We start from the raw sequence: 19,783 nt of genomic DNA on the forward strand, positions 1-19,783 counted from the left end.
GCTGGGCTGGGGCCGTGTCCACCCCCCCCCCGGCCGCCTGCGCCAGCGCGGCCCTTCCCTGCCCCCGGCCGCAGGTGCCCGAAACCAGTTTGGGTCGATCGAGTCAAGTTCAAGTCTGGCGCAGCCGCAGCTCCGGCGCAGGAATTTAAGCCAAATTCCGTATTTTGAGCACCCCCCCCCCCCCGCTCCCCGGTTACATCCCGGGTCGGGGCGTGGGGTGGGAGAAGGCAGCCGGCGTCAAACCTGCTCCCGAGGAAGGAAAGTTTGAACCAGCTTCTCTTTGGCTTTAACAAGTGGTGGATTTAATGAGTATTTGTTTTGTTGGAAGGAGGAAAAGGTGAAAATGCCCGGGGGGGGCGCGTTGCCCTCCCCGTGCCCGGGCGCATCTGAACCCGCCGGGGCCCAGCCGCCTCCGTTAGTTTTCCTGCAAGGCCCGTGGAAAGGGGGATGAAGGAAGTGGGAAAATCCTGCTCTTCCAGGGTTTGGTGGGTTTGTTTTTTTTTTGCTGTGTCTAAAGTAGGGGGCAATTTTTTTTTCTCTCTTTTTTTTTTTTTTTTTTTAATAGAAAAACATATTTTATTGCTTTTTAACATTGAAAAGATTCTTTACACCGTATCACAGTTGAAGACAGATTTTTTTTTTTTTTTTCTTCATTTAAATCCACATCACCACTTATTAAATCCAGCTTGGTCCGCTCTTACTGGGCTTATCTCCCCCATCCTCGCTCCCTCCCAGAGCCGCAGGGACAGCACGGGCTCAGTCCCACCCCTGGAGTCCCGGGAAAGCGTTTCCTGCTGGAAAAACGGGCAGCGACGGGCGCCGGAGCTGCAGCTGCCCGGGCCTTTGTGTCTTCGAGGTGGTGGGGAGCTGGAGGAGAGCAGGAACGGCCGCTTGGCAGCGGCTCGGGCAGGTAAGGGCTTGGCTCGTGGCCTTTCTGGCGATGCCGAGGGACAGACTGTCCTCTCGCAGGGTGGCTGTTGCCCCTGGGCTGCGGGAGAAGCCAAGCTCGCAGCACGAAGGTTGGCGTCACGCCCCCCCCTGCCCCGCTGCAGCTGTCACCACGTGCCAGGTGACGTTTCCGGGCCGTGTCCATCTGTAATTTTTCAAGTGAAGGGGAGAAGTGGAAGCCCCTGGACTCGGCTTCGTAACAGTCGCTATTGAACAACCGCCTCTTCAGGAGAAACTTCACCCTCGCAAAGGGGAAGTCAGCACCGAGCCTGCGGTTAAGAGGGAGCCGGGGTGGGCTCAGAGCAGCCGCCCCCGGCACTCGATGGCCCCGCAGCAGCACAGCAGCTCTTTGCCTTCCACGCTGCCCACTTCGTAGTTGTAATCCCAGGTCAGCTCTGTGCCGGCTCGTATCCTCCTGGGAAGTGAAAACAGAAAGAGGCACAGGTTGGGAGAAGAGGCCACGCCGAGGAGGAGGAGGGGCTGGAGCTCCTGTTAGCAGAGAGCAACGCTTCCATCCGACCTCTCTGGCCAGGGCGGCGCAGTCCAGCCTCCCCCGGGGCAAGGGTGAAGCAGCCGGCGCGGCCGCAGCGAGCAAAGGGACAAAGTTCCCCGGTTAATCACTCCCGTGGGGCTTCACAGAGGAGACGCCGCGCTGGCGGCGCCAAAGAGGGACGTGGTAGGGATTCACCACCGTCCGGCGCTGCCCGGAGGTTTGGGACTCAAACACGCTGGGGCAGGCGGCTGCCCTGCGCTCAACTTCCCCTTTGCATCCCTAAAACTGACGCAAATCGCACCAGAATCTCCACGGCAGGGAGCGATGTTCTCACCCAACGCATCTCCAAGCTTTTCCCCGCTCCGGGAGCCGCACTGGGGTTACCAGGAGGAGGGAAAGACCCAGCCCGCACCAAAGAGCTGGGTCCAACCGAACCCTGTGAACCGGCAGCCCCTTCCCCAAGCGCGCCGCCACTCACTTGCTGGCGAAGAAGGCGACCCAGGGGAAGCGGAGGTCGTGCGTGTCCACAAAAACGTTCTGCACGAAGAGGTTAGGGCTGCAGCTATGCTGGAAAGGGAGCGGAGACAAAACGCAGTGAGCGAGTTCCTGCGGCGGGAGGGACGCGAAGCAGCCAGCAGTAAACACCAGCCTTTATAAACAAGCAGCATTCCCGATGCGTCCAGCGCGCGCCTGCTGAGACGGGACACGCTCCCTCCCCTGCCCGCACGACACGGGATGAGTCATAAGACCCGCGCTCGCAAAGGTAACGGGCCCTGGAAGGAGTGACTGAGCCGTCCTGCTTACCACGCGTCACGGGGCCGGAGCGGCTGCCCTGTTTCACTCAGGGCGGGGAAAACATCCTCCTAGTCCTGCTCTTTTTCCACTTTTTTTTTTACTGTTATTTATCTAGTCTTGGGGAGAACAGGCCCGTTGAACGGACAGGTCACCCCAAATACGTCCCCTTCCCTTCCTCCCCCCGCCAAGGGCAGTGACTCACGTTGAGGTACCGGCCCAGGTTCCCTTCCAGCTTGGCATCGATGATATAACAGGACTCCTCCCCGTCGTAGAACTGGCGGGTGGTTCTGCGGACGGGCGCGCTCTCGCCTTTCTCGGCCGCTGCCATGTTGGTTGACTTGATGGCGATCCCGTGAGTCGATTTGAGGGCGAAGCCGCGGGTGGATTTCACCGCCACCTGCCTCTTCACAGGACCTGCCGCAAGAGAGGAGCAAAGACGGCCGCGGTCGCTCTCCAGGCACCCCGCGGTGGTGCTGCTGGCCCAAGACGCTCTCCTCTTTCACACGGAACTAACGAACCCCTTGGGACGCAGCTCGGCTCTAAAATACCACCCTGGGATGGCTCCCGGGAATCTCCCAGCTCTCCGCTCAACCCAGCGGAGCCTGGAGACCCGCCATAAGAAGCCCCCACTGTTGCTTTTTCTCAGCTACCCACAAATATCTAGTCTCCAGGACCGGGTTTTGCAGTTACGTCTCAAAGAGCACGTGGGGAAGCTTCAGCCCACGACCATTACACAGAGCTCTGGGGTGCCTGGAGCAGGACGGGCCACGCTCGCAGCTGCTACATCCTCATCAGCCCTTCCTGGTGGTTTCTGGCCAGAATTTCTCGCTGTACCTCTGGACGTTCCACACTCGGCCCTTGTTCCTCCCCCGGCAGCTGTCCTCACCTGACCCAGACGAGGGGTTTTTCTTGTCGTCCCCTTCCTCCTCCTCGGAGCCCGAGGAAATGGTCTGGATGTCGTCGCTGTCGTTGGCGGTGCCCTGGGCCTGCCCCGTCGCCGCCTGCCCGTTCTCCCCCTCGCTGTCTGTGCTGCTGGAGAGGGTCAGCACGTCCTGCGGAGAGGCATTACCAGCTCCCGAGCGCCGCTGGGGGCAGGGAGAGCATCGCTCCATCGCGTCCCAAGCGACGGTCAGGGCTCCCTTCTTCCCCCAGCAGCGTTTGCTCTCTTTTAGCAGAGGATCTGGGTGCTCTAGGAAGCCGTTTCGAAGGGGATCGCACACGCGGACACTGCGATGGGAGCTGGAATGGGACAGAAGCCCCATCTCCCAGGGCAGTGTTTGAGACAGCAGTGGGGTCTCAGGGAGCCCGTTAAGCCCTGCAGCACCCCGGCTGCCAGCGATCCATGAGCCTGCACCATGAGCTGCTCTGGGCTTTGCAAGGAAGGGAGAAGACCCCAAAAAGCAAAGACTGGCCCCCAGGATGGCTTCCTAGACCCGGCTCTGCCGAGCGATGGGTCCCTGGTGTGCTGGGTTTGCCAACCAAGGTGCTGCATCCCATAATAACCCATGGCCCAGCACCATGTTGTCCTCATTTTGTTTTTGGGCTTTCAGGACCTGGCAAGACCCCCACCGGGCGAAGAAAATCAACCCCCTTCCAGGAAATCACGACGATGAACCACAAGCCCTGCGCTGCTGCTCAACTGGGAAGGAAAGTGGGATAGAGACAACCCAAAGGAAGGTTCAAGGCCTTCATCAAACCAGCCCCGGGCTGGGGCCGAGCCAGCCCCCCCTCCCCCTTCCAGCCCAGGTCTGAAGCCCGAAGGATCAGCGCTTACGTCCGTGGTGGGCTGCGGGGCGAGAGAATGCCGTCTGCTCTGGAGCAGGGCGGTCTTGCTCGTCGGCCTGCGGATCCCTTCCAGCTTGGGAGGGCTGGGGTTGTAGCCGTACATCCTTCCCACGTCGCTCAGCCTGCGGGGTGAGGACAAGAGCGGGTCACGCTGGCATCTCCGGGAGCCCACCCGCGGGCCAGGCAGAGAGACAGGAGCTGAGGAAAGCTGGGAGCTGGACAAGGCTGCTGTCTCCAAACCCTCCCGACCTCTCCGCTTACTCTGTCGGCGGCATTTGAAGGGACAGAGCGCACCCTCAGCAAGTTCGCTGATGACACAGAGCTGGGGGGCGGTGGCTGACACAGCAGAAGGCCGTGCCACCATCCGGAGAGACCGGGACAGGCTGGAGAGTTGGGTGGAAAGAAACCTTATGAAATTCAACCAGGGCAAGTGCAGGGTGCTGCACCTGGGGAGGGATAACGCCCCGCACCAGGACAGGCTGGGGGTGACCTGCTGGAGAGCAGCTCTGCGGAAAGAGACCTGGGAGTCCTGGGGGACAACAGGATGGCCACGAGCCAGCGATGGGCCCTTGTGGCCAAGAAGGCCAGTGGCATCCTGGGGGGCATCAAGAAGAGCGTGGCCAGCAGGTGGAGGGAGGTCATCCTCCCCCTCTGCTCTGCCCTGGGGAGGCCGCGTCTGGAGCACTGTGTCCAGCTCCCCGGTTCCAGAAGGACAGGGAAGTGCTGGAGGGGGGACAGCAAAGGGCTACCAAGATGGTGAGGGGTCTGGGACACCTCTCTGATGAGGAAAGGCTGAGGGACTTGGGGCTCTTCAGTCTGGAAAAAAGACGACTGAGGGGGGAACCTTATCAATGCTTATAAATACTTCAAGGGGGGGTGGCAGGAGGATGGGGCCAGGCTCTTCTCAGTGGTGCCCAGCGACCTGACCATGGGAAGTTCCATCTCAACACGAGGAGGAGCTTCTTGACTTTGAGGGTGGCAGAGCCCTGGCACAGGCTGCCCAGAGAGGTGGTGGGGTCTCCAGAGGCATCCCAAACCCACCTAGACGTGTTCCTGTGCCCCCTGCTCTGGGTGACCCTGCTGTGGCAGGGGCTGGGTGATCTCCAGAGGTCCCTTCCAACCCCTGCCAGTCTGGGATTCGGTGATTAATAGAGTTCAGGGGCAGCCCTAGAGTTGCAGCAATTCACTCACTTGGAAATAAAAGGCAGGAAAATACAATTTAAGGAACCTTACCCGGGAATTTTGGTTGGATCTTCAGGTTCCTGCAGAGGGGAGAAGTACAGAAGGTTAAAATCTCTCCCTTTTGGAGCACCCTTCAACCCTTGCAGAAATGGTCCCTGAACACCACCCTGGGTGTGAGAAGCCAGGTGTCCCCCACCGCTCAGTGTGACACCCAGTCCAGGGGGTGCTCCAGAAGGGCCAAGTTCTGACCACAGGTCTCCCCCGGCTCCACATCCCGCACAGTGGGTCTCCACTTCCCCCAGGAAGGGGAAAGACACCTCCCTGCCCCACCGCAGCGGGCAAGGGCCAAGTAAGCGGGGCAAGGGGACACCAAGGGGCACCACGCCTCCATTTCCTCATCCCTGCCCCCAAGGCAGGGGACAATGCTCATCTCCCAGTCCCACAGCCCTCCCTTACATCTTTCTTCACTGCCTTTGACTCTCCGTCCACGTTGTCCAGGGCCGAAGCGGAGGGTTTCTCTCTCTCACCAGGGAGGTCCATTTTGCTGGCCTTGGCTTCGCTGCCTTCGCTCATCTTGAAAGAGGAGGCGCTGTCATTGTCCTGGAAGCCGTCAGACATGCTGTTGGAGCTCAGCCACGAGGCCACTTTGTTCTTGGAGGTCTCTTCCGACACCGGCAGCTTACAGGAGGCAGCCACCGCTGTCTCGTCGTGGCTGATTTGCCGGGTGAGCCCCGAGTCCTTGGAGGCTGTCTCCGACAGCCCGTTCTCCTTCTGGCCCCGGGTCTGCCGTCGTGTGGCATAGCTGCGCCATACCGAGCTGGTGCTGAAGTCCTCGTCCTTGCAGAAGTTGTCGTCAGAGCTGTCCTCGTTGGACTCCTCCTGCTCCTCAGTGCCTGTGTTCTCCTCCTCTTCGTCCTTGAGGTCCACCCCGCTGCTGTCCGAAGAGCATTTTGCGTCGCTCTCATAGCCCTCCTTGAAGTTCTCCACGCTCTCGATGTGATCCAGGTTTGCAAAATATTCATCACCCATCTCTAACCCCTCTTTGTCGGCAAAGTCGTCCGTGAGGATTTTCCCTGGGGGTGGGGAATAGAAAACCAAGTGTGAGTTTTCCCGGGATGACATTCCTACCCCATAAATTTTATCCTCCCCAAAGGCTCTCTGGGAGCAAACAGGACTGACACCGCTTTATTCCAAAGCTGGGCTGGAAATACTCGAGGTAATAAAAACCTGAAGCGTGGTGGCTGGTTTAAAGTGGGCCCTTGCTAACACCCAGGCTTCCACCAAGGAAATCTCTAACCAGGAACTCAAACGGGGCGACTGCTGCTCCTCTGAAGGGCTGGAGGCGAGGGTGTGGCGCAGAGGCAACATTAAGGGCAAGAAACCAGAGCACGAGAACTCAGGCGATGCCCGCAGTTAGTTTCACTTCAGAGTCAACGCCAACCACGCTGCGCAACTTCTGCATTTGGTTGCTTTGTGCCCGTGTCCCGGTGACTGGTTCAACGTAAACAGGAAGCAGGTAGGTGTCGATTCACCCTCAGCGGGCAGAAACGGCGCTGGGGATCCCAGCCCTTCTCTTGACGCTGGCACTGCAGCCACGCTGGGCTCTCGGTTCCGAGTTGGGCAAGGGAGGGGCATCGATCGGGAAATCAAAGTGCTGCGAGTTCATCATCTAAGTTCTCGCTTTCCTGTCCCCTTAACGAGGGCGGGAAGAGCTTCACACCCGTTCTGCTGGGTTTTGCATTTCGCCATAAACAAAGCCTAGATTTCAGGCCTGCCACAACCAGATCTTTTCAAACACAAATCCCCCTCCCCCTCCTTTACCCAAACCAAAGCAGATTCCTATCTGAATACGTGTGACCGCTGGGAAAAGCACTGGCTCAACAGAGGCTTTTCACTCACAGCACCTGAGAAGAGGCTTCTACCTGCTCGTTCCGCGGGGCGAGATCCTACCTGCGTAGATGCAGACGAAAGAGCCTTTAGCAATATCATCAAGGCAGCGAATGCCCCAGCCCTTGTTCTGCGTCTTGAATAACTGCAGTCGGACTTGGAGCCCGTGTTGGACCAAGCGATTGGTGCACATGTTAATGTTGCACTTGCACCTCTTGTTGCACTCGTAAACTCTGAAAGAAAGGAAGAACGGTGACATCTTCCCGGAGAAAGCCGCATCCCAAGGCTTGGTGAGGTACCAGTCATGGTGCAAAAGGGACCTGCAGCAGTGGCTTAAAGCTCAGCCGAGCAGGAGGAGTGTGGTTGCCAGGTTCTACGGTAACGCACAGCGATCCCGGGCCATGCATTAGCGGATGAACCAAGAACAGAGGTGGGTTTTCAGCACTTAGCTCTGGGAAATACCGCCTCTCCGAGAGCACTGGAGGCCGAGTTTCTGGGGCTGGTATTTGTGAGGGAAGGAGAAGAGGCAGCTCAGCTCTACTCACCCTGTCGGGAGGCATTCTTCCAGCCTTTTGTGCTGGTATCCCGAATTGGGGTTGATCTGTCCACCTGGGGTGCAGCCAGTCGCCTGGACTGTCAGCTGGTGACAGGCACATTTCGATCTAGAGACACACAGAGAAAAACCCACCCGTGCCCCAGAGGATAGTTTTACCCACCGGTTTCGCAGCAAGAAAAAGAAATTGCATCTTTCTGCATGAATATACGCAGAGACGGGCACACGGGGCTTGACCTGGAGTCAAATGTGTGACCCAGCAGAGCTGCGCAGGCTCGAAGCCCGGAGCAGGGCCGCCTTGGGCTGTTTTTTCAGGGCCGGCAGCACCGCCCAGGTGCTGTCCCCCACCCTCCAGGCCCAGCGACACACGAGGAGTCACCTACTTGTCTCTGCAGCCGTCTTTGCAGTCGCAGCCCACGAGGAACTCCCAGCTGGTGTTGATGTAAACCCCTTTGCCGGGGATGCGTTCTTTGCTGTAGGCCACCTGCGGAGGCGGGGTGTTATCGATCTCGTTGACACAGGACAGCGGCACGTCCTCCCTGCCCTTGGTAATGTCTGCGATGTAGTAGTAGGGTTTGTAGGGCTGGAACTTGCGATCCACCAGCACATAGGGGTCCAGGCAGAACATCTCCAGGAAAAGGAAGTCGCAGTCTGTCTCAAAAAGGTAGCGCTCGATCTCCTGCATGGTTCGCAGGCAGAGCCCGCACGGCGTCTTGTAGAGGACATGGAAGCCCATCTTGCGGTTGACCCGTCGGCGGGCTGTCATCCGTCGGAAGTCGTAGAGCAGCGGGATGAGCAGGGGGTTCTTGCTGCGGTACTGATCGCTGCGGATGGGACGGACGCGGGACAGGCAGGTGTAGCTGCAGACGTGCGGCAGGTAGAAGAGTTTCTCCAGCGGGGCTCGGTACGGGGGCTCGTTGGGCACGCGGTCCATCATGCCGTGGAAGGCCTGTGCCGTGCCACCGCCCGCCTGGCTGCTGGAGAGCCTGTTACAGGGACAGGGATACACTGAGCAACCGCGGCTTAAGGAAGAGCGGTGCTTTCTCCTCAAACTGCAAAAGGATTTCAGGCACTTAATTCCTATCAAAGCAGCTGGTGGTTACACACTGGGACACCCCGTTGGATTTGCTGCTTAGTCCAATTAGAAACAAGCCCCAGCGTCCCCTGGGAGTGCGGCTGGGCAGGCCCCAAAGGGCACGTTACCAGCAGCAGAGAACGCAAGAAAACCCCCTAAATCGGACCTAGGGAAGCAGAAACGAGCACAAGCTGGTTGTGGTCTCAGAACTGGGATCAACAGCTTCTGTGCTGTGGATTGATTGCCACAAAGCCACCCCCGTGGAAAAGCCACCTGCAGATTTACACTAAGAGCAGCTCCCCCCTGAGCCCCAGGAAGCTCATAGAAACAGGAGTCCTCTACAAACAAGCAGGGTCAGAGGCTTTGGCCAGGGTCCCACTGGGGTAAGCTCTGGTCAGAAGCGATAAGAGACCCTCCAAGCTGAAGCCAACCACAAAACGTAACGAACAGTTGTGTGGGAGGGAGAACAAGGTAAGTGGAAGACAAATGCTCAGGACCAGACAAGCTGACACATAAAGGTGTCAGTCCATGACAAAATAAACCTGCGCTAAAACCAAACGAGCATCCCAAACTCTCCCAGGGACGCAGGGATTTGTATTAAGCGCAAACGCGCTTTGCTCACCGATGCTGCGGAGCTGCACCGGTCCTTCCCGCTGGAGGTGTATCACTGAGGACAGGCGAAGAAGGCGACGACTGCCCGGAGCCCACGGAGCCAGGACGGAAGGAAGTGCTTTTCTTGGCCACTTGCTTTCTCGACTGGGCCAGCTGACTGTCGGAGCATCTGCACGAGGGAGGAAGGGAGGCAATTTGCAAGAGGCACACGCTCGCGCAACTGGTAGGAGTCAAAATAACACTCCACCATGGCAGTCAGCAGCAGTGCCCCACCCAAGTAAAACCGAGCAGATTTTTCCCAACGAGTGTGAAAATCAGCCCATTTCTGACTACTTGTGCTACAGCATTCCCGCAACAACCCCAACCAAGTGCCCAGAACTCAGCTACGTTTAAAAGTGACTTCTGAGATACTGCTGTTTATTTGGAATTGAGACATGAGGGTGAGAGGGAGCGTAACGAGGATGCCCAAGGCCTTCGTTTCAGGAAGCCGGACAAACCAGTACGTGAAGAAACCCCTGCAATAGCAGAAATGAGTTTAGAGAGGCTCAGTCAGTGCTACAGTACTGAGCAGTGGGAGGAACAAGAATTACAGAGGACTCTCTTGTCCGCACCGAGTAACAAGATAAGATTGTAGAGGGGAAGGTAACAACACCACTGACAAAAGGGCTACGAGGGGCTCCCGAACACCTCTGCAGCCCGACGATCACCACCGGGAAAGTGGGAGGCACCTGGAAGACACTAACCCTCATGTTCTGAGCAAACAGCAGCGGAGGTTTTCAATCCATTTACAGCGATTAAGCAGAAAAACACCCCAAATCAGCCCCCGGTTTTCCCACAAGTGGAAGAACATAGTTATGCTATCAGGGCAGCCAGTGAGAGCAGGAGGGGGCGACCGTTTCTGCAAACATCTGCCTTAAAAGCAAGGTGTTAACGCACGTTTCAAAATTTGAGAGCAAGAGCAAAAAGCTTCTATCAACGGGCTTTAGCCAGAAATGGCTGACAGCAGCTCCCTGGCGCCATAGAATTTGAAAGCCAGACTAGAGAGGGAAGAGAACCAGGCCTTCCTCAGACTAAACAAAACACCAGAGCGAAGAAACCATTCTCCCAGTTTTAATGATCTAAAACCAATGTGTTTTTAACCCATTAGCATCCCTCAGGACAGCGGGGACATGGATATAGTATGTTGCCTTCAATCAATGTTAAAAAAGAATTGTCTTTGTGCAGTTCATGATTTAACAGCCGGGCAGGGAAAGGTCTGTAGTGTCTGCTTGTATCAGATCAGAAAACAAGATCCTAAAGTCAAAGACTTTGTGGGGAGAGGGGGGGGGGGGAAAAAAAAAAAAAAAAAGAAAAAAGTGTTTCTTGTAACCACTGCAAGGACTGTGAAATGGCAAAGGAGAGATTTGTCAGCCGACAAGGCTCAGGCTGGCTGATCGCCGCAGTCCAACTTCATCATCTTCATTGCACGTCCTTCCTACAGCCCTGACGGCTCGGGGTGCCCTCGCGTTAGCGCAACAGCCCAGCTCTTCCTCTGTTCGCAACTGGGGTCCCAGACTGACGGCGGAGGAGCCAGTGGTGCACTTCTCACGCCGGAGCAGACCTCCTTCAGCATCGGCCTCTCTGCTTGGTCACGTAAGAGATGAGGAACAAGGCTATTATGGCTTCGATTCTCAAGTCTTGGTCAAAATGGCACAGGAGGAGCATTTCCAAGTTAGCCCCTGATATCCAGGGGCAGAATGGGCCGTACTGCACTGGTACTTGAGAGGAACCCCATCCTGAGACCCGAGGCTGGGGGCAGGTGGGGTTTCTTAGATGCTGCTAAACCTAGAGAGCATCCGGGAAATAAAGATTCACGTGCTGCACGGGTTCCTTACAGCTGGGACATCTCCTTTCTCCCTTTTGCCCATACAGCAAGGCACAGTCACAGCAGAAGACGTGCTGGCAGGGGACCAGGCGTCCACAGATTCGGATAGGAAATCCACAGTGGTGGCAAAAATGAACCGGGACAGCATCTCTCTCCCCTAGAAAGTTACTGAAGTCCCAGAGCAGATGCTCAGGTACCCTGGTGTTCTCCAACACGCTCCCTTCATCACAAGGCTGAGTTCCTCCTTCATCCAGGCCTCCTTCGGCACTAGCCTGCACCTCCGAGAACGTCCCGCTTGGGCCCCTTGCGTCAGGGGGCACGTGTGCGACTTGGCTGTGGCTTAGCTTTATCAGGTTTGGTCCGTGACCACCGAGACCAGCCACTGATCCCGAGTTCTCAGTGCCTCGTAAGTCAGCGAGGTCTGCGAGCAGGTCAGTCCAAGTGGAGGAATACAAGGCAGCCGGGGGCCAGTGCCTGGATCGTGACACGAGGGAGCAATTCAGATTTTCAGAAGAGAAGGAGCAAACGTTTCTAACTTGGAAATACATCAAGCGCGAAGCTTTAGCCCTGCGTAAGAACACGGCATTTGGCTCAGGGGGTACTGGGCTGTCAGCTCTCCCGCCCCCAATTACTCATCCAGCAGCCTTTATCTAGAATCTCCCCTAGAAGCACGACTAAAACCAATTTGTGTAACCAGGAAACAAGCCATGGAGGAAACCTGCACCTGAGGATTGCTCTACACGGAAAGGGCGGTGCCTGAAAGAGCTGAGCACTGTAGACAAAATGCAAGAGGAGGCAGTGGTGGAAGCAGAGAACTGACTCGAGTACTTACTCCATCTCAGCAGGCTGCGGAGAAACGGACCGTGCAGCCAGCGAGGCTGCCTGCATTTGCTCTAAAGGTTTGTACTGGGTACCAGCTCCCGTTAAATCTTGCGTATATTGTACTACAGGCCCTTTGCTCCTGACAGCACCTAGTGGGGAAGGGGAAAAAGCAAAGTATCAACAGGAATAGTCTCTACCATCAACCAAAGTTTGTTGCGCTAGCCACAAAATACCGATTTGTGGCAACCAACACAGAGGCGTTTGCAATTAACGCTGGGTCACTGCCTGAGCCCCGAGTCACAGCCAGTCACCCCAAAGAGATTGTGATCACTTCACACAACCACAGTCTGGTTTCGCGGCATTTTTGTGCCAGAAGAAAAAGCCCACTGGAAATCTTAAATCTCCAGGAGTTCTGTTGAAAAAAACCACCAAACCCTAACAAAAACCAAAACCGCCCACCCGCCCCCACCAACCCACAATGCGTTCATTTATACTCCAGGATACGCATTAAAGAAAAAGATGCCACACACCGACGTTGGGACGTGTCCTTGCTTGTCCACTTTGCTTCTTTTCTTGGGTGGAGGCTGTGGAAGTTTTCATGCTGAACATGGGCTCGAGGCGCGTGGAACCCCGGTAAATCCACTCACAGCGTTTGTCATCCTGCAGCAAGGAGAAGGCAACACTCACAGCACCTACGGCAAGAGCTTCCAGAGGTACGATACAGGCCTGGGAGACACCAGCGTGCTTTTACGGTGAGCAGAATCGAATGGAAAAGAGGGAAAGCACTGACCTGAAGGCTCTTGAAAGACCATGCAGCCAAGAGAGGACAAAAGGCCTCATCATAGCTGGTGGAACACTGAATACAAACCAAATCTAGAAATACCAAGACCCCAGGCTTCAACTGCAGTTGTGTTTTCAGCTCAACAACTGACTAATGAGGCACTGCTGGAAAACCCGACTCCCTCAGGAAGACAAGCTAACGCCTCCGCACAAACCCAATCTGCTCTAGGACAGGGAGGTTAAACTTGCAAGTGCGCCATGTCTTCCCCAGCGGCTACGCAGTTATCTAGTCAGGAAGGGAGCCAAATGGGCCCAGATAGTACGTCTGCTCCCTTTCTGCAATCTGTAGAATTTAAGCAAGCAGAATTATCTCAGCTTCTGCTCGGTTTTTCTCCCGCTTTTCAAACCAGCAGTTGTATTCAGACAAAAGACGTGGCTGGGTGTTTACATCAAGAAAGGGATGAGGACAGAATACCTGCAGGTGATGGATTTTGTTTCTTATTCATCTACCACTTTAAAGTTTCACATGCAAAACACTTTAAATGGCTTTTGAAGCTTTTGTCATGCAAATGAAGGAGTCTCACCTTCACATCAATCCACAGAAGAAACTGGGCAGTCTAACAACTACGAAAAAATACCTGCTCGAAAAAATACCTGCTCGCTTCGGGCCCCTGTCTGACAGGAGCAAGGAAACCGGACTTGACCAGCCCAAAAGAGTCAGTCCCGTCCCCGCCCTCCCTCCCCCCCGCTCCAATTTAAGCCCATCTTCCCCCTCTAATGGGAGAAAGGAAATCGTCCTACCAGGAACAGGATTTTGACCAGACTCCCATCCACTTCTTCCACTCTGGATTTCCACCAAGTCCCTTCCCACTCCGTTTTGATGAGCTGGCCGTTCTTCAGCAGCACCATGGGGCGGTTGGGGTACGCTGTGATGTACTCCTCGATGAAATCGCGACAGGAAACATCCTCTATGTCTTCCCAGGTCTTTTTCACTGTTCAGGAAAGAGAAGAGGAGGAAAGAGTCTTACAAAAAGCATCTTTCCTTCTTTTCCAAAGAGATCCCAGACGGATTTTTACATAAGAAGAGCCAAGCAGCAATCCTGAGTGGCCGGATTTTTGGTGGTAAGGCATCCAGCCACGCTAATGCGCCCAGAGTGCAAGGAGTCACAGCGCACTCACTCCGCCAGTAATAAGCCACTGTTTCCTCCAGCTTCATATGCAAAGCAAACGTCTACAGGCACAGCACCGGAGGGGACATGCAGTCTGTCCCCTGGCCTTTGAGCCCAGGCTCTTTCGTGTACCCAAAGGCTCTCCGGATAATTTCAGTGTTGGGACACAGGAGAGGCAGAGAGCACTCACGTGGCCTGCAGATCGGGTACAGCTCCCACTCCTTGACATATGAAGCGTAGCCATCATCAAAGAAGATCAAGAACCTGGAGAAGAGCAGAGAGAACAAGCGTTGGAGGTTGGAATTAGAAATGCAGCTGGATAAAACGCAGCTCCATGTCACACAATGAAAGTGGAGCACCCCTCCTGTTTCCCCTGCCTGTCCCAAAGACTCTCAGATCAGATACGGTGGACAAAGAGAGACCGAAGTGATCACTTCTGCCACGCGATAACGACTTTTACAGCACTGCCACTTCCCCTGGCTGTTTCAGAACAGCTCTCCCCCAGCCCTGAGCTACGCCTGTGCTCCCAAAGCCAAAGCAGAGGCTGCCTAAAGGCTTCCCAGCAGCACAGGCTCCCTCCCTCTCCTCCAGATTCCCTCTGCGCCTCAGCCACAGGAGGTAAAGGAAGGGAAAAGACAGTTTAATGGCTCCTAGTCTCTGCAAGAAAAGTTATTTTTTGAGCCCTTGGGACAAAGCGGCAGCGGAGGCTGCACTGCGTAACTCGAACCACAGGGACAGAGCTGGGGGACACCTCCAGGGCTCCACCTGCAGACAGGAGATGGCATGAGAGAGTCCCCAGTGCCTGCAGGGGACCAGGAGCTCGGAGGGGACACCCCCAAGGCTGCATACGGCACCCACTGAGCACTGCCTGCCCTTGAATAACAACTTCAGGACTCGGAGCCGCATAAAGGTGGCATTATGAGAGATCAGCATTACAGCCAGCCTAGCCAGGAGGAGTAAATGTGCAATATGAGTAATAAATGCAGTTCACTTTCAGTTATTAAAGGTGTATCAGATAGAGCTTTACACAATTAGGCATTTATGGCGGATCCCCGTTTGAAACAAACAGGGCGATTATATCCTTTATGACTCTCCGAAAGACCACAAGCCTAAACCACACCACGGAAGAAGCCCTGCCCCTTATTTATACGCAACTGAAGAGGCTGCTTTAGACCTGCTGCTCCTTCTCCTGAAGTGCTCTGGCAACACTGCTGGCACGAAAGGCTTCTAGGGCTCGTATTTCCTAACGCTACGTTTTATGCCTTGAGCAGCGCAGACTTCCATTTGTGTGATAATTTGACCGAACTACCAGATACAGTTTCTGACTCGGGGACATGAGTAATAGAATGGAAGCTCCACCCAGAGCTTTCAGAGATAAGAAAGACTGAAGAAACAACCTTCAGAACTACATCCACGGAGAGGGCAGAAAAGAATTTAGCTCTCACAATAGCATATATACCAATATACTTTTTTTCTTTTCTTGTTTTCCTAAAAACAAAACAAAGAAACAAAAACAAAACAGAGAGAGGGGTACATGACTGTGGAGGAGAATTAATACCTGTCTTTATTCTTTACGTTTGGGGTTTCAGCCACAATGCCAGCGTACAGCCAAACCTGATTCCCGTCCTTGTATTTTGCCACAACCCTGCTGCCAACGTAGTGTTTCTCAGGCGAGGGGTGATAGTCGTAAGCGATGTGATTGCCAGAAAGCAAACTCTTCCCTTTATTATCAAATTTCACTTTGTACTTCTTACCAGCAGCTGAAAGACATTTCAACACGGCAAGATAAATAAAAGCCAAGCGATTTCATACAAGAAGTCCGACACCATATATCATTCCGATCCAAGCCCAGAACTTATTTGATAGCTTTTCAGAAGTTAATCCGTAAGGTAAAGTGTTATTGTGGAGGTGTGCTGCTTCCACAGCACAGGAGAGGACCTGCTCCAAGCCTCACCAGCGTCACCCACCCAAAGCTTAGTGAAAGCCCCAATCACCGAGACACCGCAGCAAGCACAGGACGTACCGACTGTCTGGATTGCAATCAGAGTTCCTTTGTGCCACGTTTTGGTTCTCTTCTTGCCCAGGATCCTCATGCCAACGTTCAGATCACCGTCATTGCTGAGATCGCTCCCGGCCGCTGCGGGACCAACAGGCTGGGCAGAGCCAGGAGTTTCCTGAGGGGTCTGTGCATCTACCCAAGAACAAGCACCAGAAAATGGGTTAGAAACTGCCCAAAGGCTCCTGCTCTTGTGTACGCAACTGGAAGAAGATGTGTCGGACCTGAGACAGGAGGCGTTCTTTAGTTTTTCTTTACCTCAGTCAGCCTAAGTGCCTCAGTTTTACCAGATGGAATAATCCGCGTGTGAGGTTTAAACATCATTAAAACGCTTTCATGTTATAGAAACTGCACCACTCGTATGTGCTTTCGGAAAGGTCTTAAATAGGAATGCGGAATCAATATATCCTAATACATCTTTCCAGTGGGGAAGCAGAGTAGTTATTTTCTTTCTCAGGAAGAAAACCAACAGGTGCAGGACTCGGGCAGGACCAGGGTAAGGGCACACAGGCGCCAGCCCCAGGGAGCTCTCAGCCACTGACCTTTTTGTGCATCCTGGGCATTTGTTTTCTTGTTCACGGCATCCATAAATCTCTGAACATCCTGGGCAGACTTTCTCATTGCAGCCATGGCTTCCCGCAGCTGAAGGGAAGGAAAGAGAAATAAAATATGAAGAATCTTTTCTTTTGTTTCCCCAACATACAATGATGCCCTAAGTGTTCCAGCAAAAGCCCACTGCAGAAGTTCACTATAGTCGGCTCTTTTTCAACTCACCAGAGTCTGATCCTTTGCAATTCTGGAACTGCTGTCACCTGTGTTTAAAGAGAAAAAAGTGGTTTAAAACATCTTGGGGAGGAAAAAAATCCAGCTTAATTACATCACCGAAAGAAGAGGAACCAGAGAAAAGGGTCCATTCAAAAGCCTTCTCTGTACCTGGCAAGAAATCCACTCGAGCGAGGCTTTCACTAAACCACCCTTTCTAGAGGCACGACGTGCTGCACAGGCAGCTCCCGCAGAGGCGGCGTTTGATGGGGACAACAGTTGGGCAGGTGGGAAAAGGGAGAAGTCCCAGTTTGGGACTCCAGGAACCATGGAATAGTTACGGGCCCCAGCAGAGCACGCAAGCAGTGATGTTCCTCACAAGCTAGCGGCATTTCCTACCTGATCCTCTCCTGCTTACAGCCCAGTGTGGCTTATGGCCGCGATATCCTTATTCTGATCCCTCTCACTCCCATCCTCCGCCAGGACGCACTCAGATCTCCATCCCTCCCCTCAGGCCCGGGTGGCGCAATGAGATACTGAACTGTGCTTCCAGCCCGAATCGATACTCATGACATCATCGTCGTCTTCATCTGGGATCTCAATCACTTCCATGGGCTTGGCAGCCGAATCCTCATCCTCAGAACTGCTCTCACGGTACTGGAGTCCCAGCTTGCAGTACAGATCCTTCACCAGTATCTCACATTTATCAATGGCTCTGAGGAAAAAAAGAAGGGCAGAGACAGGAAAAGACAAGGTGAGCCCAGCCGTACCTCCCACAACGCCGCGGAGAGAAATAGGAACTGACCGCTGGGGAGCGGCTAATTAAATACAACCATGATGAGGTGAGGGAAGAGTATTCACGTGAAGGATTTAAAGCCCCAGGGGAATTATTTTAATTATCCCTCAACAACCACACACAAAGGAACCGATGCAGAATCAGAGCGTCAGTCTACAGCAAAGGGAAATGGGCAGCACTGCAGACATGGGGCTCTGCCACCCCATCTCCCCCTCCTCTGCTCTGAGGCCCAACTCCGACACGCGGCTGCAATTCCAAGTGCGCCCACCTTGAAGCATCATCAAAGAGCCGGTCAACGCGAGCCACCTCTTCTTCCTTCTGTTTCACGCACTTCTCCAGCTCCTCCAGCTGCTGCTTCCTCTGCTTCACACACTCAAACTTCTCCAGCTCTTTGTCGATGATATCCTGGAGCTCCTCCATGGAGATTCCCAGCTCCTCCATCACTTCTTGCTGCAGCTCTTTGATCTCCTGGGAATCCATTTCTGCTGCGCCTGACACCACAAAGAGGTGAGAAAAGGCTGGTGAGACCCTACTGCTGCAGCACGTCTTCCAAGGCACCACGCTTGCAAGGGCAGAAGCTCCCGTTTTGGAAAGTTAGTGAGGAAAAAAATGTTATTTATGTTGTTAACCCTAAATTAACTGAAGTGGAAGCACACTGTGGAGCCAGAGGCTGCCAGGACAGCCAGGGATTCCTAACATCTCCTCTGATCTCCGCACAGACCGTCCAAACCTGCTGAACGCTGGCCGGAGCCTTATCCTTCCTCACCTCAGCGCCCTCCTCTCTGCAAAACCCGTGGAGCCATTCCCAACTCCCTGCCGAGCCCAAGAGGAGAACCACGCTGGTGCCTCTCCAACCTGTCCCACAGCTTCACCTTCACGCAGCGGCCCAGAGGAGCCCCCGTCCTCCCCTGCCTGCGGTGTTTAAGGAGCATTATAACATCCAGCCCCAAGGATGGCCCCAGCAGTTTCCTCTCTCCAGGCGTGCAGCCCCCACGTCCCCCTTTGAGCTGGCCCTGGCGATACCACATCCATTCTCCATTATTTTCAAGCCTGCCCCCCATCAGCAGCACTCACAGACACCTTCCTCCTTCCCGCTGCGCTCCCTGCTCTCACCTCTTCAATCTCCCCGTCTGTACCTAAGCACGCCCTCCTCTGCAGCTCCCCCCCCTCACGCCCTGCTCCTCTGCCAGCACCCCCCCCCCCGCGCCCCCCTCCTCTCTCCTGTCACCCCCTGCCCCCATTTCCCTCCCAGCTGCACCCAGGCCACCCCCAGCCACGACCCCACGTACTTTTCTCCAACTCTACAACCACAAAGGCAGCCCCCAGCCCCCTGACAATTCCCAAACGCAGCCCTGTCGCCCAAACGGCCCCCAATTCCCAACACATCCCATCCCACCTCCCCTCTCACACCTCAGCCTCCGTCCAACAGCTCCCACTGCGCCCCCAAGGCCCGTTCCTCCCCTCACAGCACCCCATCCCAGTGCTGCCGCAGCCCCCTCTGGGCCCCTCACAGCTCCCCTCAACCCCACAGCCCCTCTGAGCCCCTCACAGCCCCCCAACTCCCCCTGCCCCACAGCCCCCTCTGGGCCCCTCACAGCCCCCCCCCCTCAAACTCCCCCTGGCCCACATCCCCCGCTGTGCCCCTCACAGCCCCCCAACTCCCCCTGGCCCAGAGCCCCCTTTGTGCCCCTCACAGCCCCTCTGTGCCCCCCATAGCCCCCCCCCAAACTCCCCCTGCCCCACAGTGCCCTCTGGGTCCCTCACAGCCCCTCAACCCCCCCTGCCCCACAACCCCTCTGTGCCCCCCATAGTCCCTCCCCGAACTCCCCCTGCCCCACAGCCCCCTCTGGGCCCCTCACAGCCACCCCAAACCCCCCTGCCCCACAGCGCCCCCCCCCCCCCCGGCCCCCCGAACTCCTCCCGCCCCACAGCGCCCCACAACCCCCCCTGCCCCGCTGTCGCTCCCACAGCCCCCCTCGGGCAGGCCGCACTCACCGAGGCCCGGGGCCCGCCGCGCCCCCGGTTGTTGGGGAGGAGAAAGGGGGAAAGGGGGGGGAGGCCCCCCAAAACCGGAAGCTGTTTGACGTCACTTCCGGTAACAGCGGCCACCGAGGAGCGCGCGTCTCCCCCGCCGGCCGGCACGAGGGCAGTGCGCACGCGCGAGGGGCGGGCCGTTGACGCCAGCCCGCGCGGCCGGCCCAACG

At 55.7% G+C, this 19,783-nt stretch overlaps 1 protein-coding gene across 3 annotated transcripts; it reads right to left on the reverse strand.

The window, feature by feature from the left end:
• Nucleotides 1-282: 282 nt before the first annotated feature.
• SETDB1 (SET domain bifurcated histone lysine methyltransferase 1) lies at nt 283-19,700 on the reverse strand. Of its 3 annotated transcripts, none has more exons than XM_054182502.1 (22): nt 18,346-18,717; nt 17,848-18,070; nt 17,326-17,498; nt 16,796-16,833; nt 16,564-16,663; nt 15,989-16,156; nt 15,524-15,725; nt 14,156-14,229; nt 13,598-13,788; nt 12,547-12,676; nt 12,027-12,165; nt 9,341-9,499; nt 8,027-8,629; nt 7,636-7,752; nt 7,154-7,323; nt 5,660-6,276; nt 5,255-5,283; nt 4,011-4,143; nt 3,123-3,288; nt 2,439-2,650; nt 1,920-2,008; nt 283-1,363 (listed from the first exon to the last, which is right to left on the reverse strand). In XM_054182502.1, exons 2-22 carry the CDS (start codon nt 18,057-18,059, stop codon nt 1,246-1,248), a joined length of 3,840 nt encoding a protein of 1,279 aa, XP_054038477.1. In that variant the 5' UTR covers nt 18,060-18,070; nt 18,346-18,717; the 3' UTR covers nt 283-1,245. The 3 variants fall into 3 exon arrangements, with proteins under 3 accessions (XP_054038477.1, XP_054038476.1, XP_054038478.1); XM_054182501.1 differs by lacking the exon at nt 18,346-18,717 and adding an exon at nt 19,575-19,700 and having other exon boundaries at nt 284-1,363; XM_054182503.1 differs by lacking the exons at nt 283-1,363; nt 1,920-2,008; nt 2,439-2,650; ... (7 more) ...; nt 9,341-9,499; nt 18,346-18,717 and adding exons at nt 9,509-11,668; nt 19,575-19,700.
• Between the last annotated feature and the right edge of the window lie 83 nt (nt 19,701-19,783).

This window comes from Rissa tridactyla, chromosome 23 (assembly GCF_028500815.1).
Source record: "Rissa tridactyla isolate bRisTri1 chromosome 23, bRisTri1.patW.cur.20221130, whole genome shotgun sequence".
NCBI lineage: Eukaryota > Metazoa > Chordata > Aves > Charadriiformes > Laridae > Rissa > Rissa tridactyla.

What these genes read in the sequence shown, in the direction of transcription:
- SETDB1 (XM_054182502.1), bottom strand. Translation starts at nt 18,059, where the DNA reads ATGGATTCCCAGGAGATCAAAGAGCTGCAGCAAGAAGTGATGGAGGAG. An exon ending in TGGTCAAAATCCTGTTCCTG is followed by an intron (nt 12,677 to 13,597) that starts GTAGGACGATTT and finishes TCCTTGCTGCAG; the next exon opens with GATGACAAACGCTGTGAGTG. An exon ending in GAAGAATGCCTCCCGACAGG is followed by an intron (nt 7,324 to 7,635) that starts GTGAGTAGAGCT and finishes CCTTTCTTTCAG; the next exon opens with AGTTTACGAGTGCAACAAGA.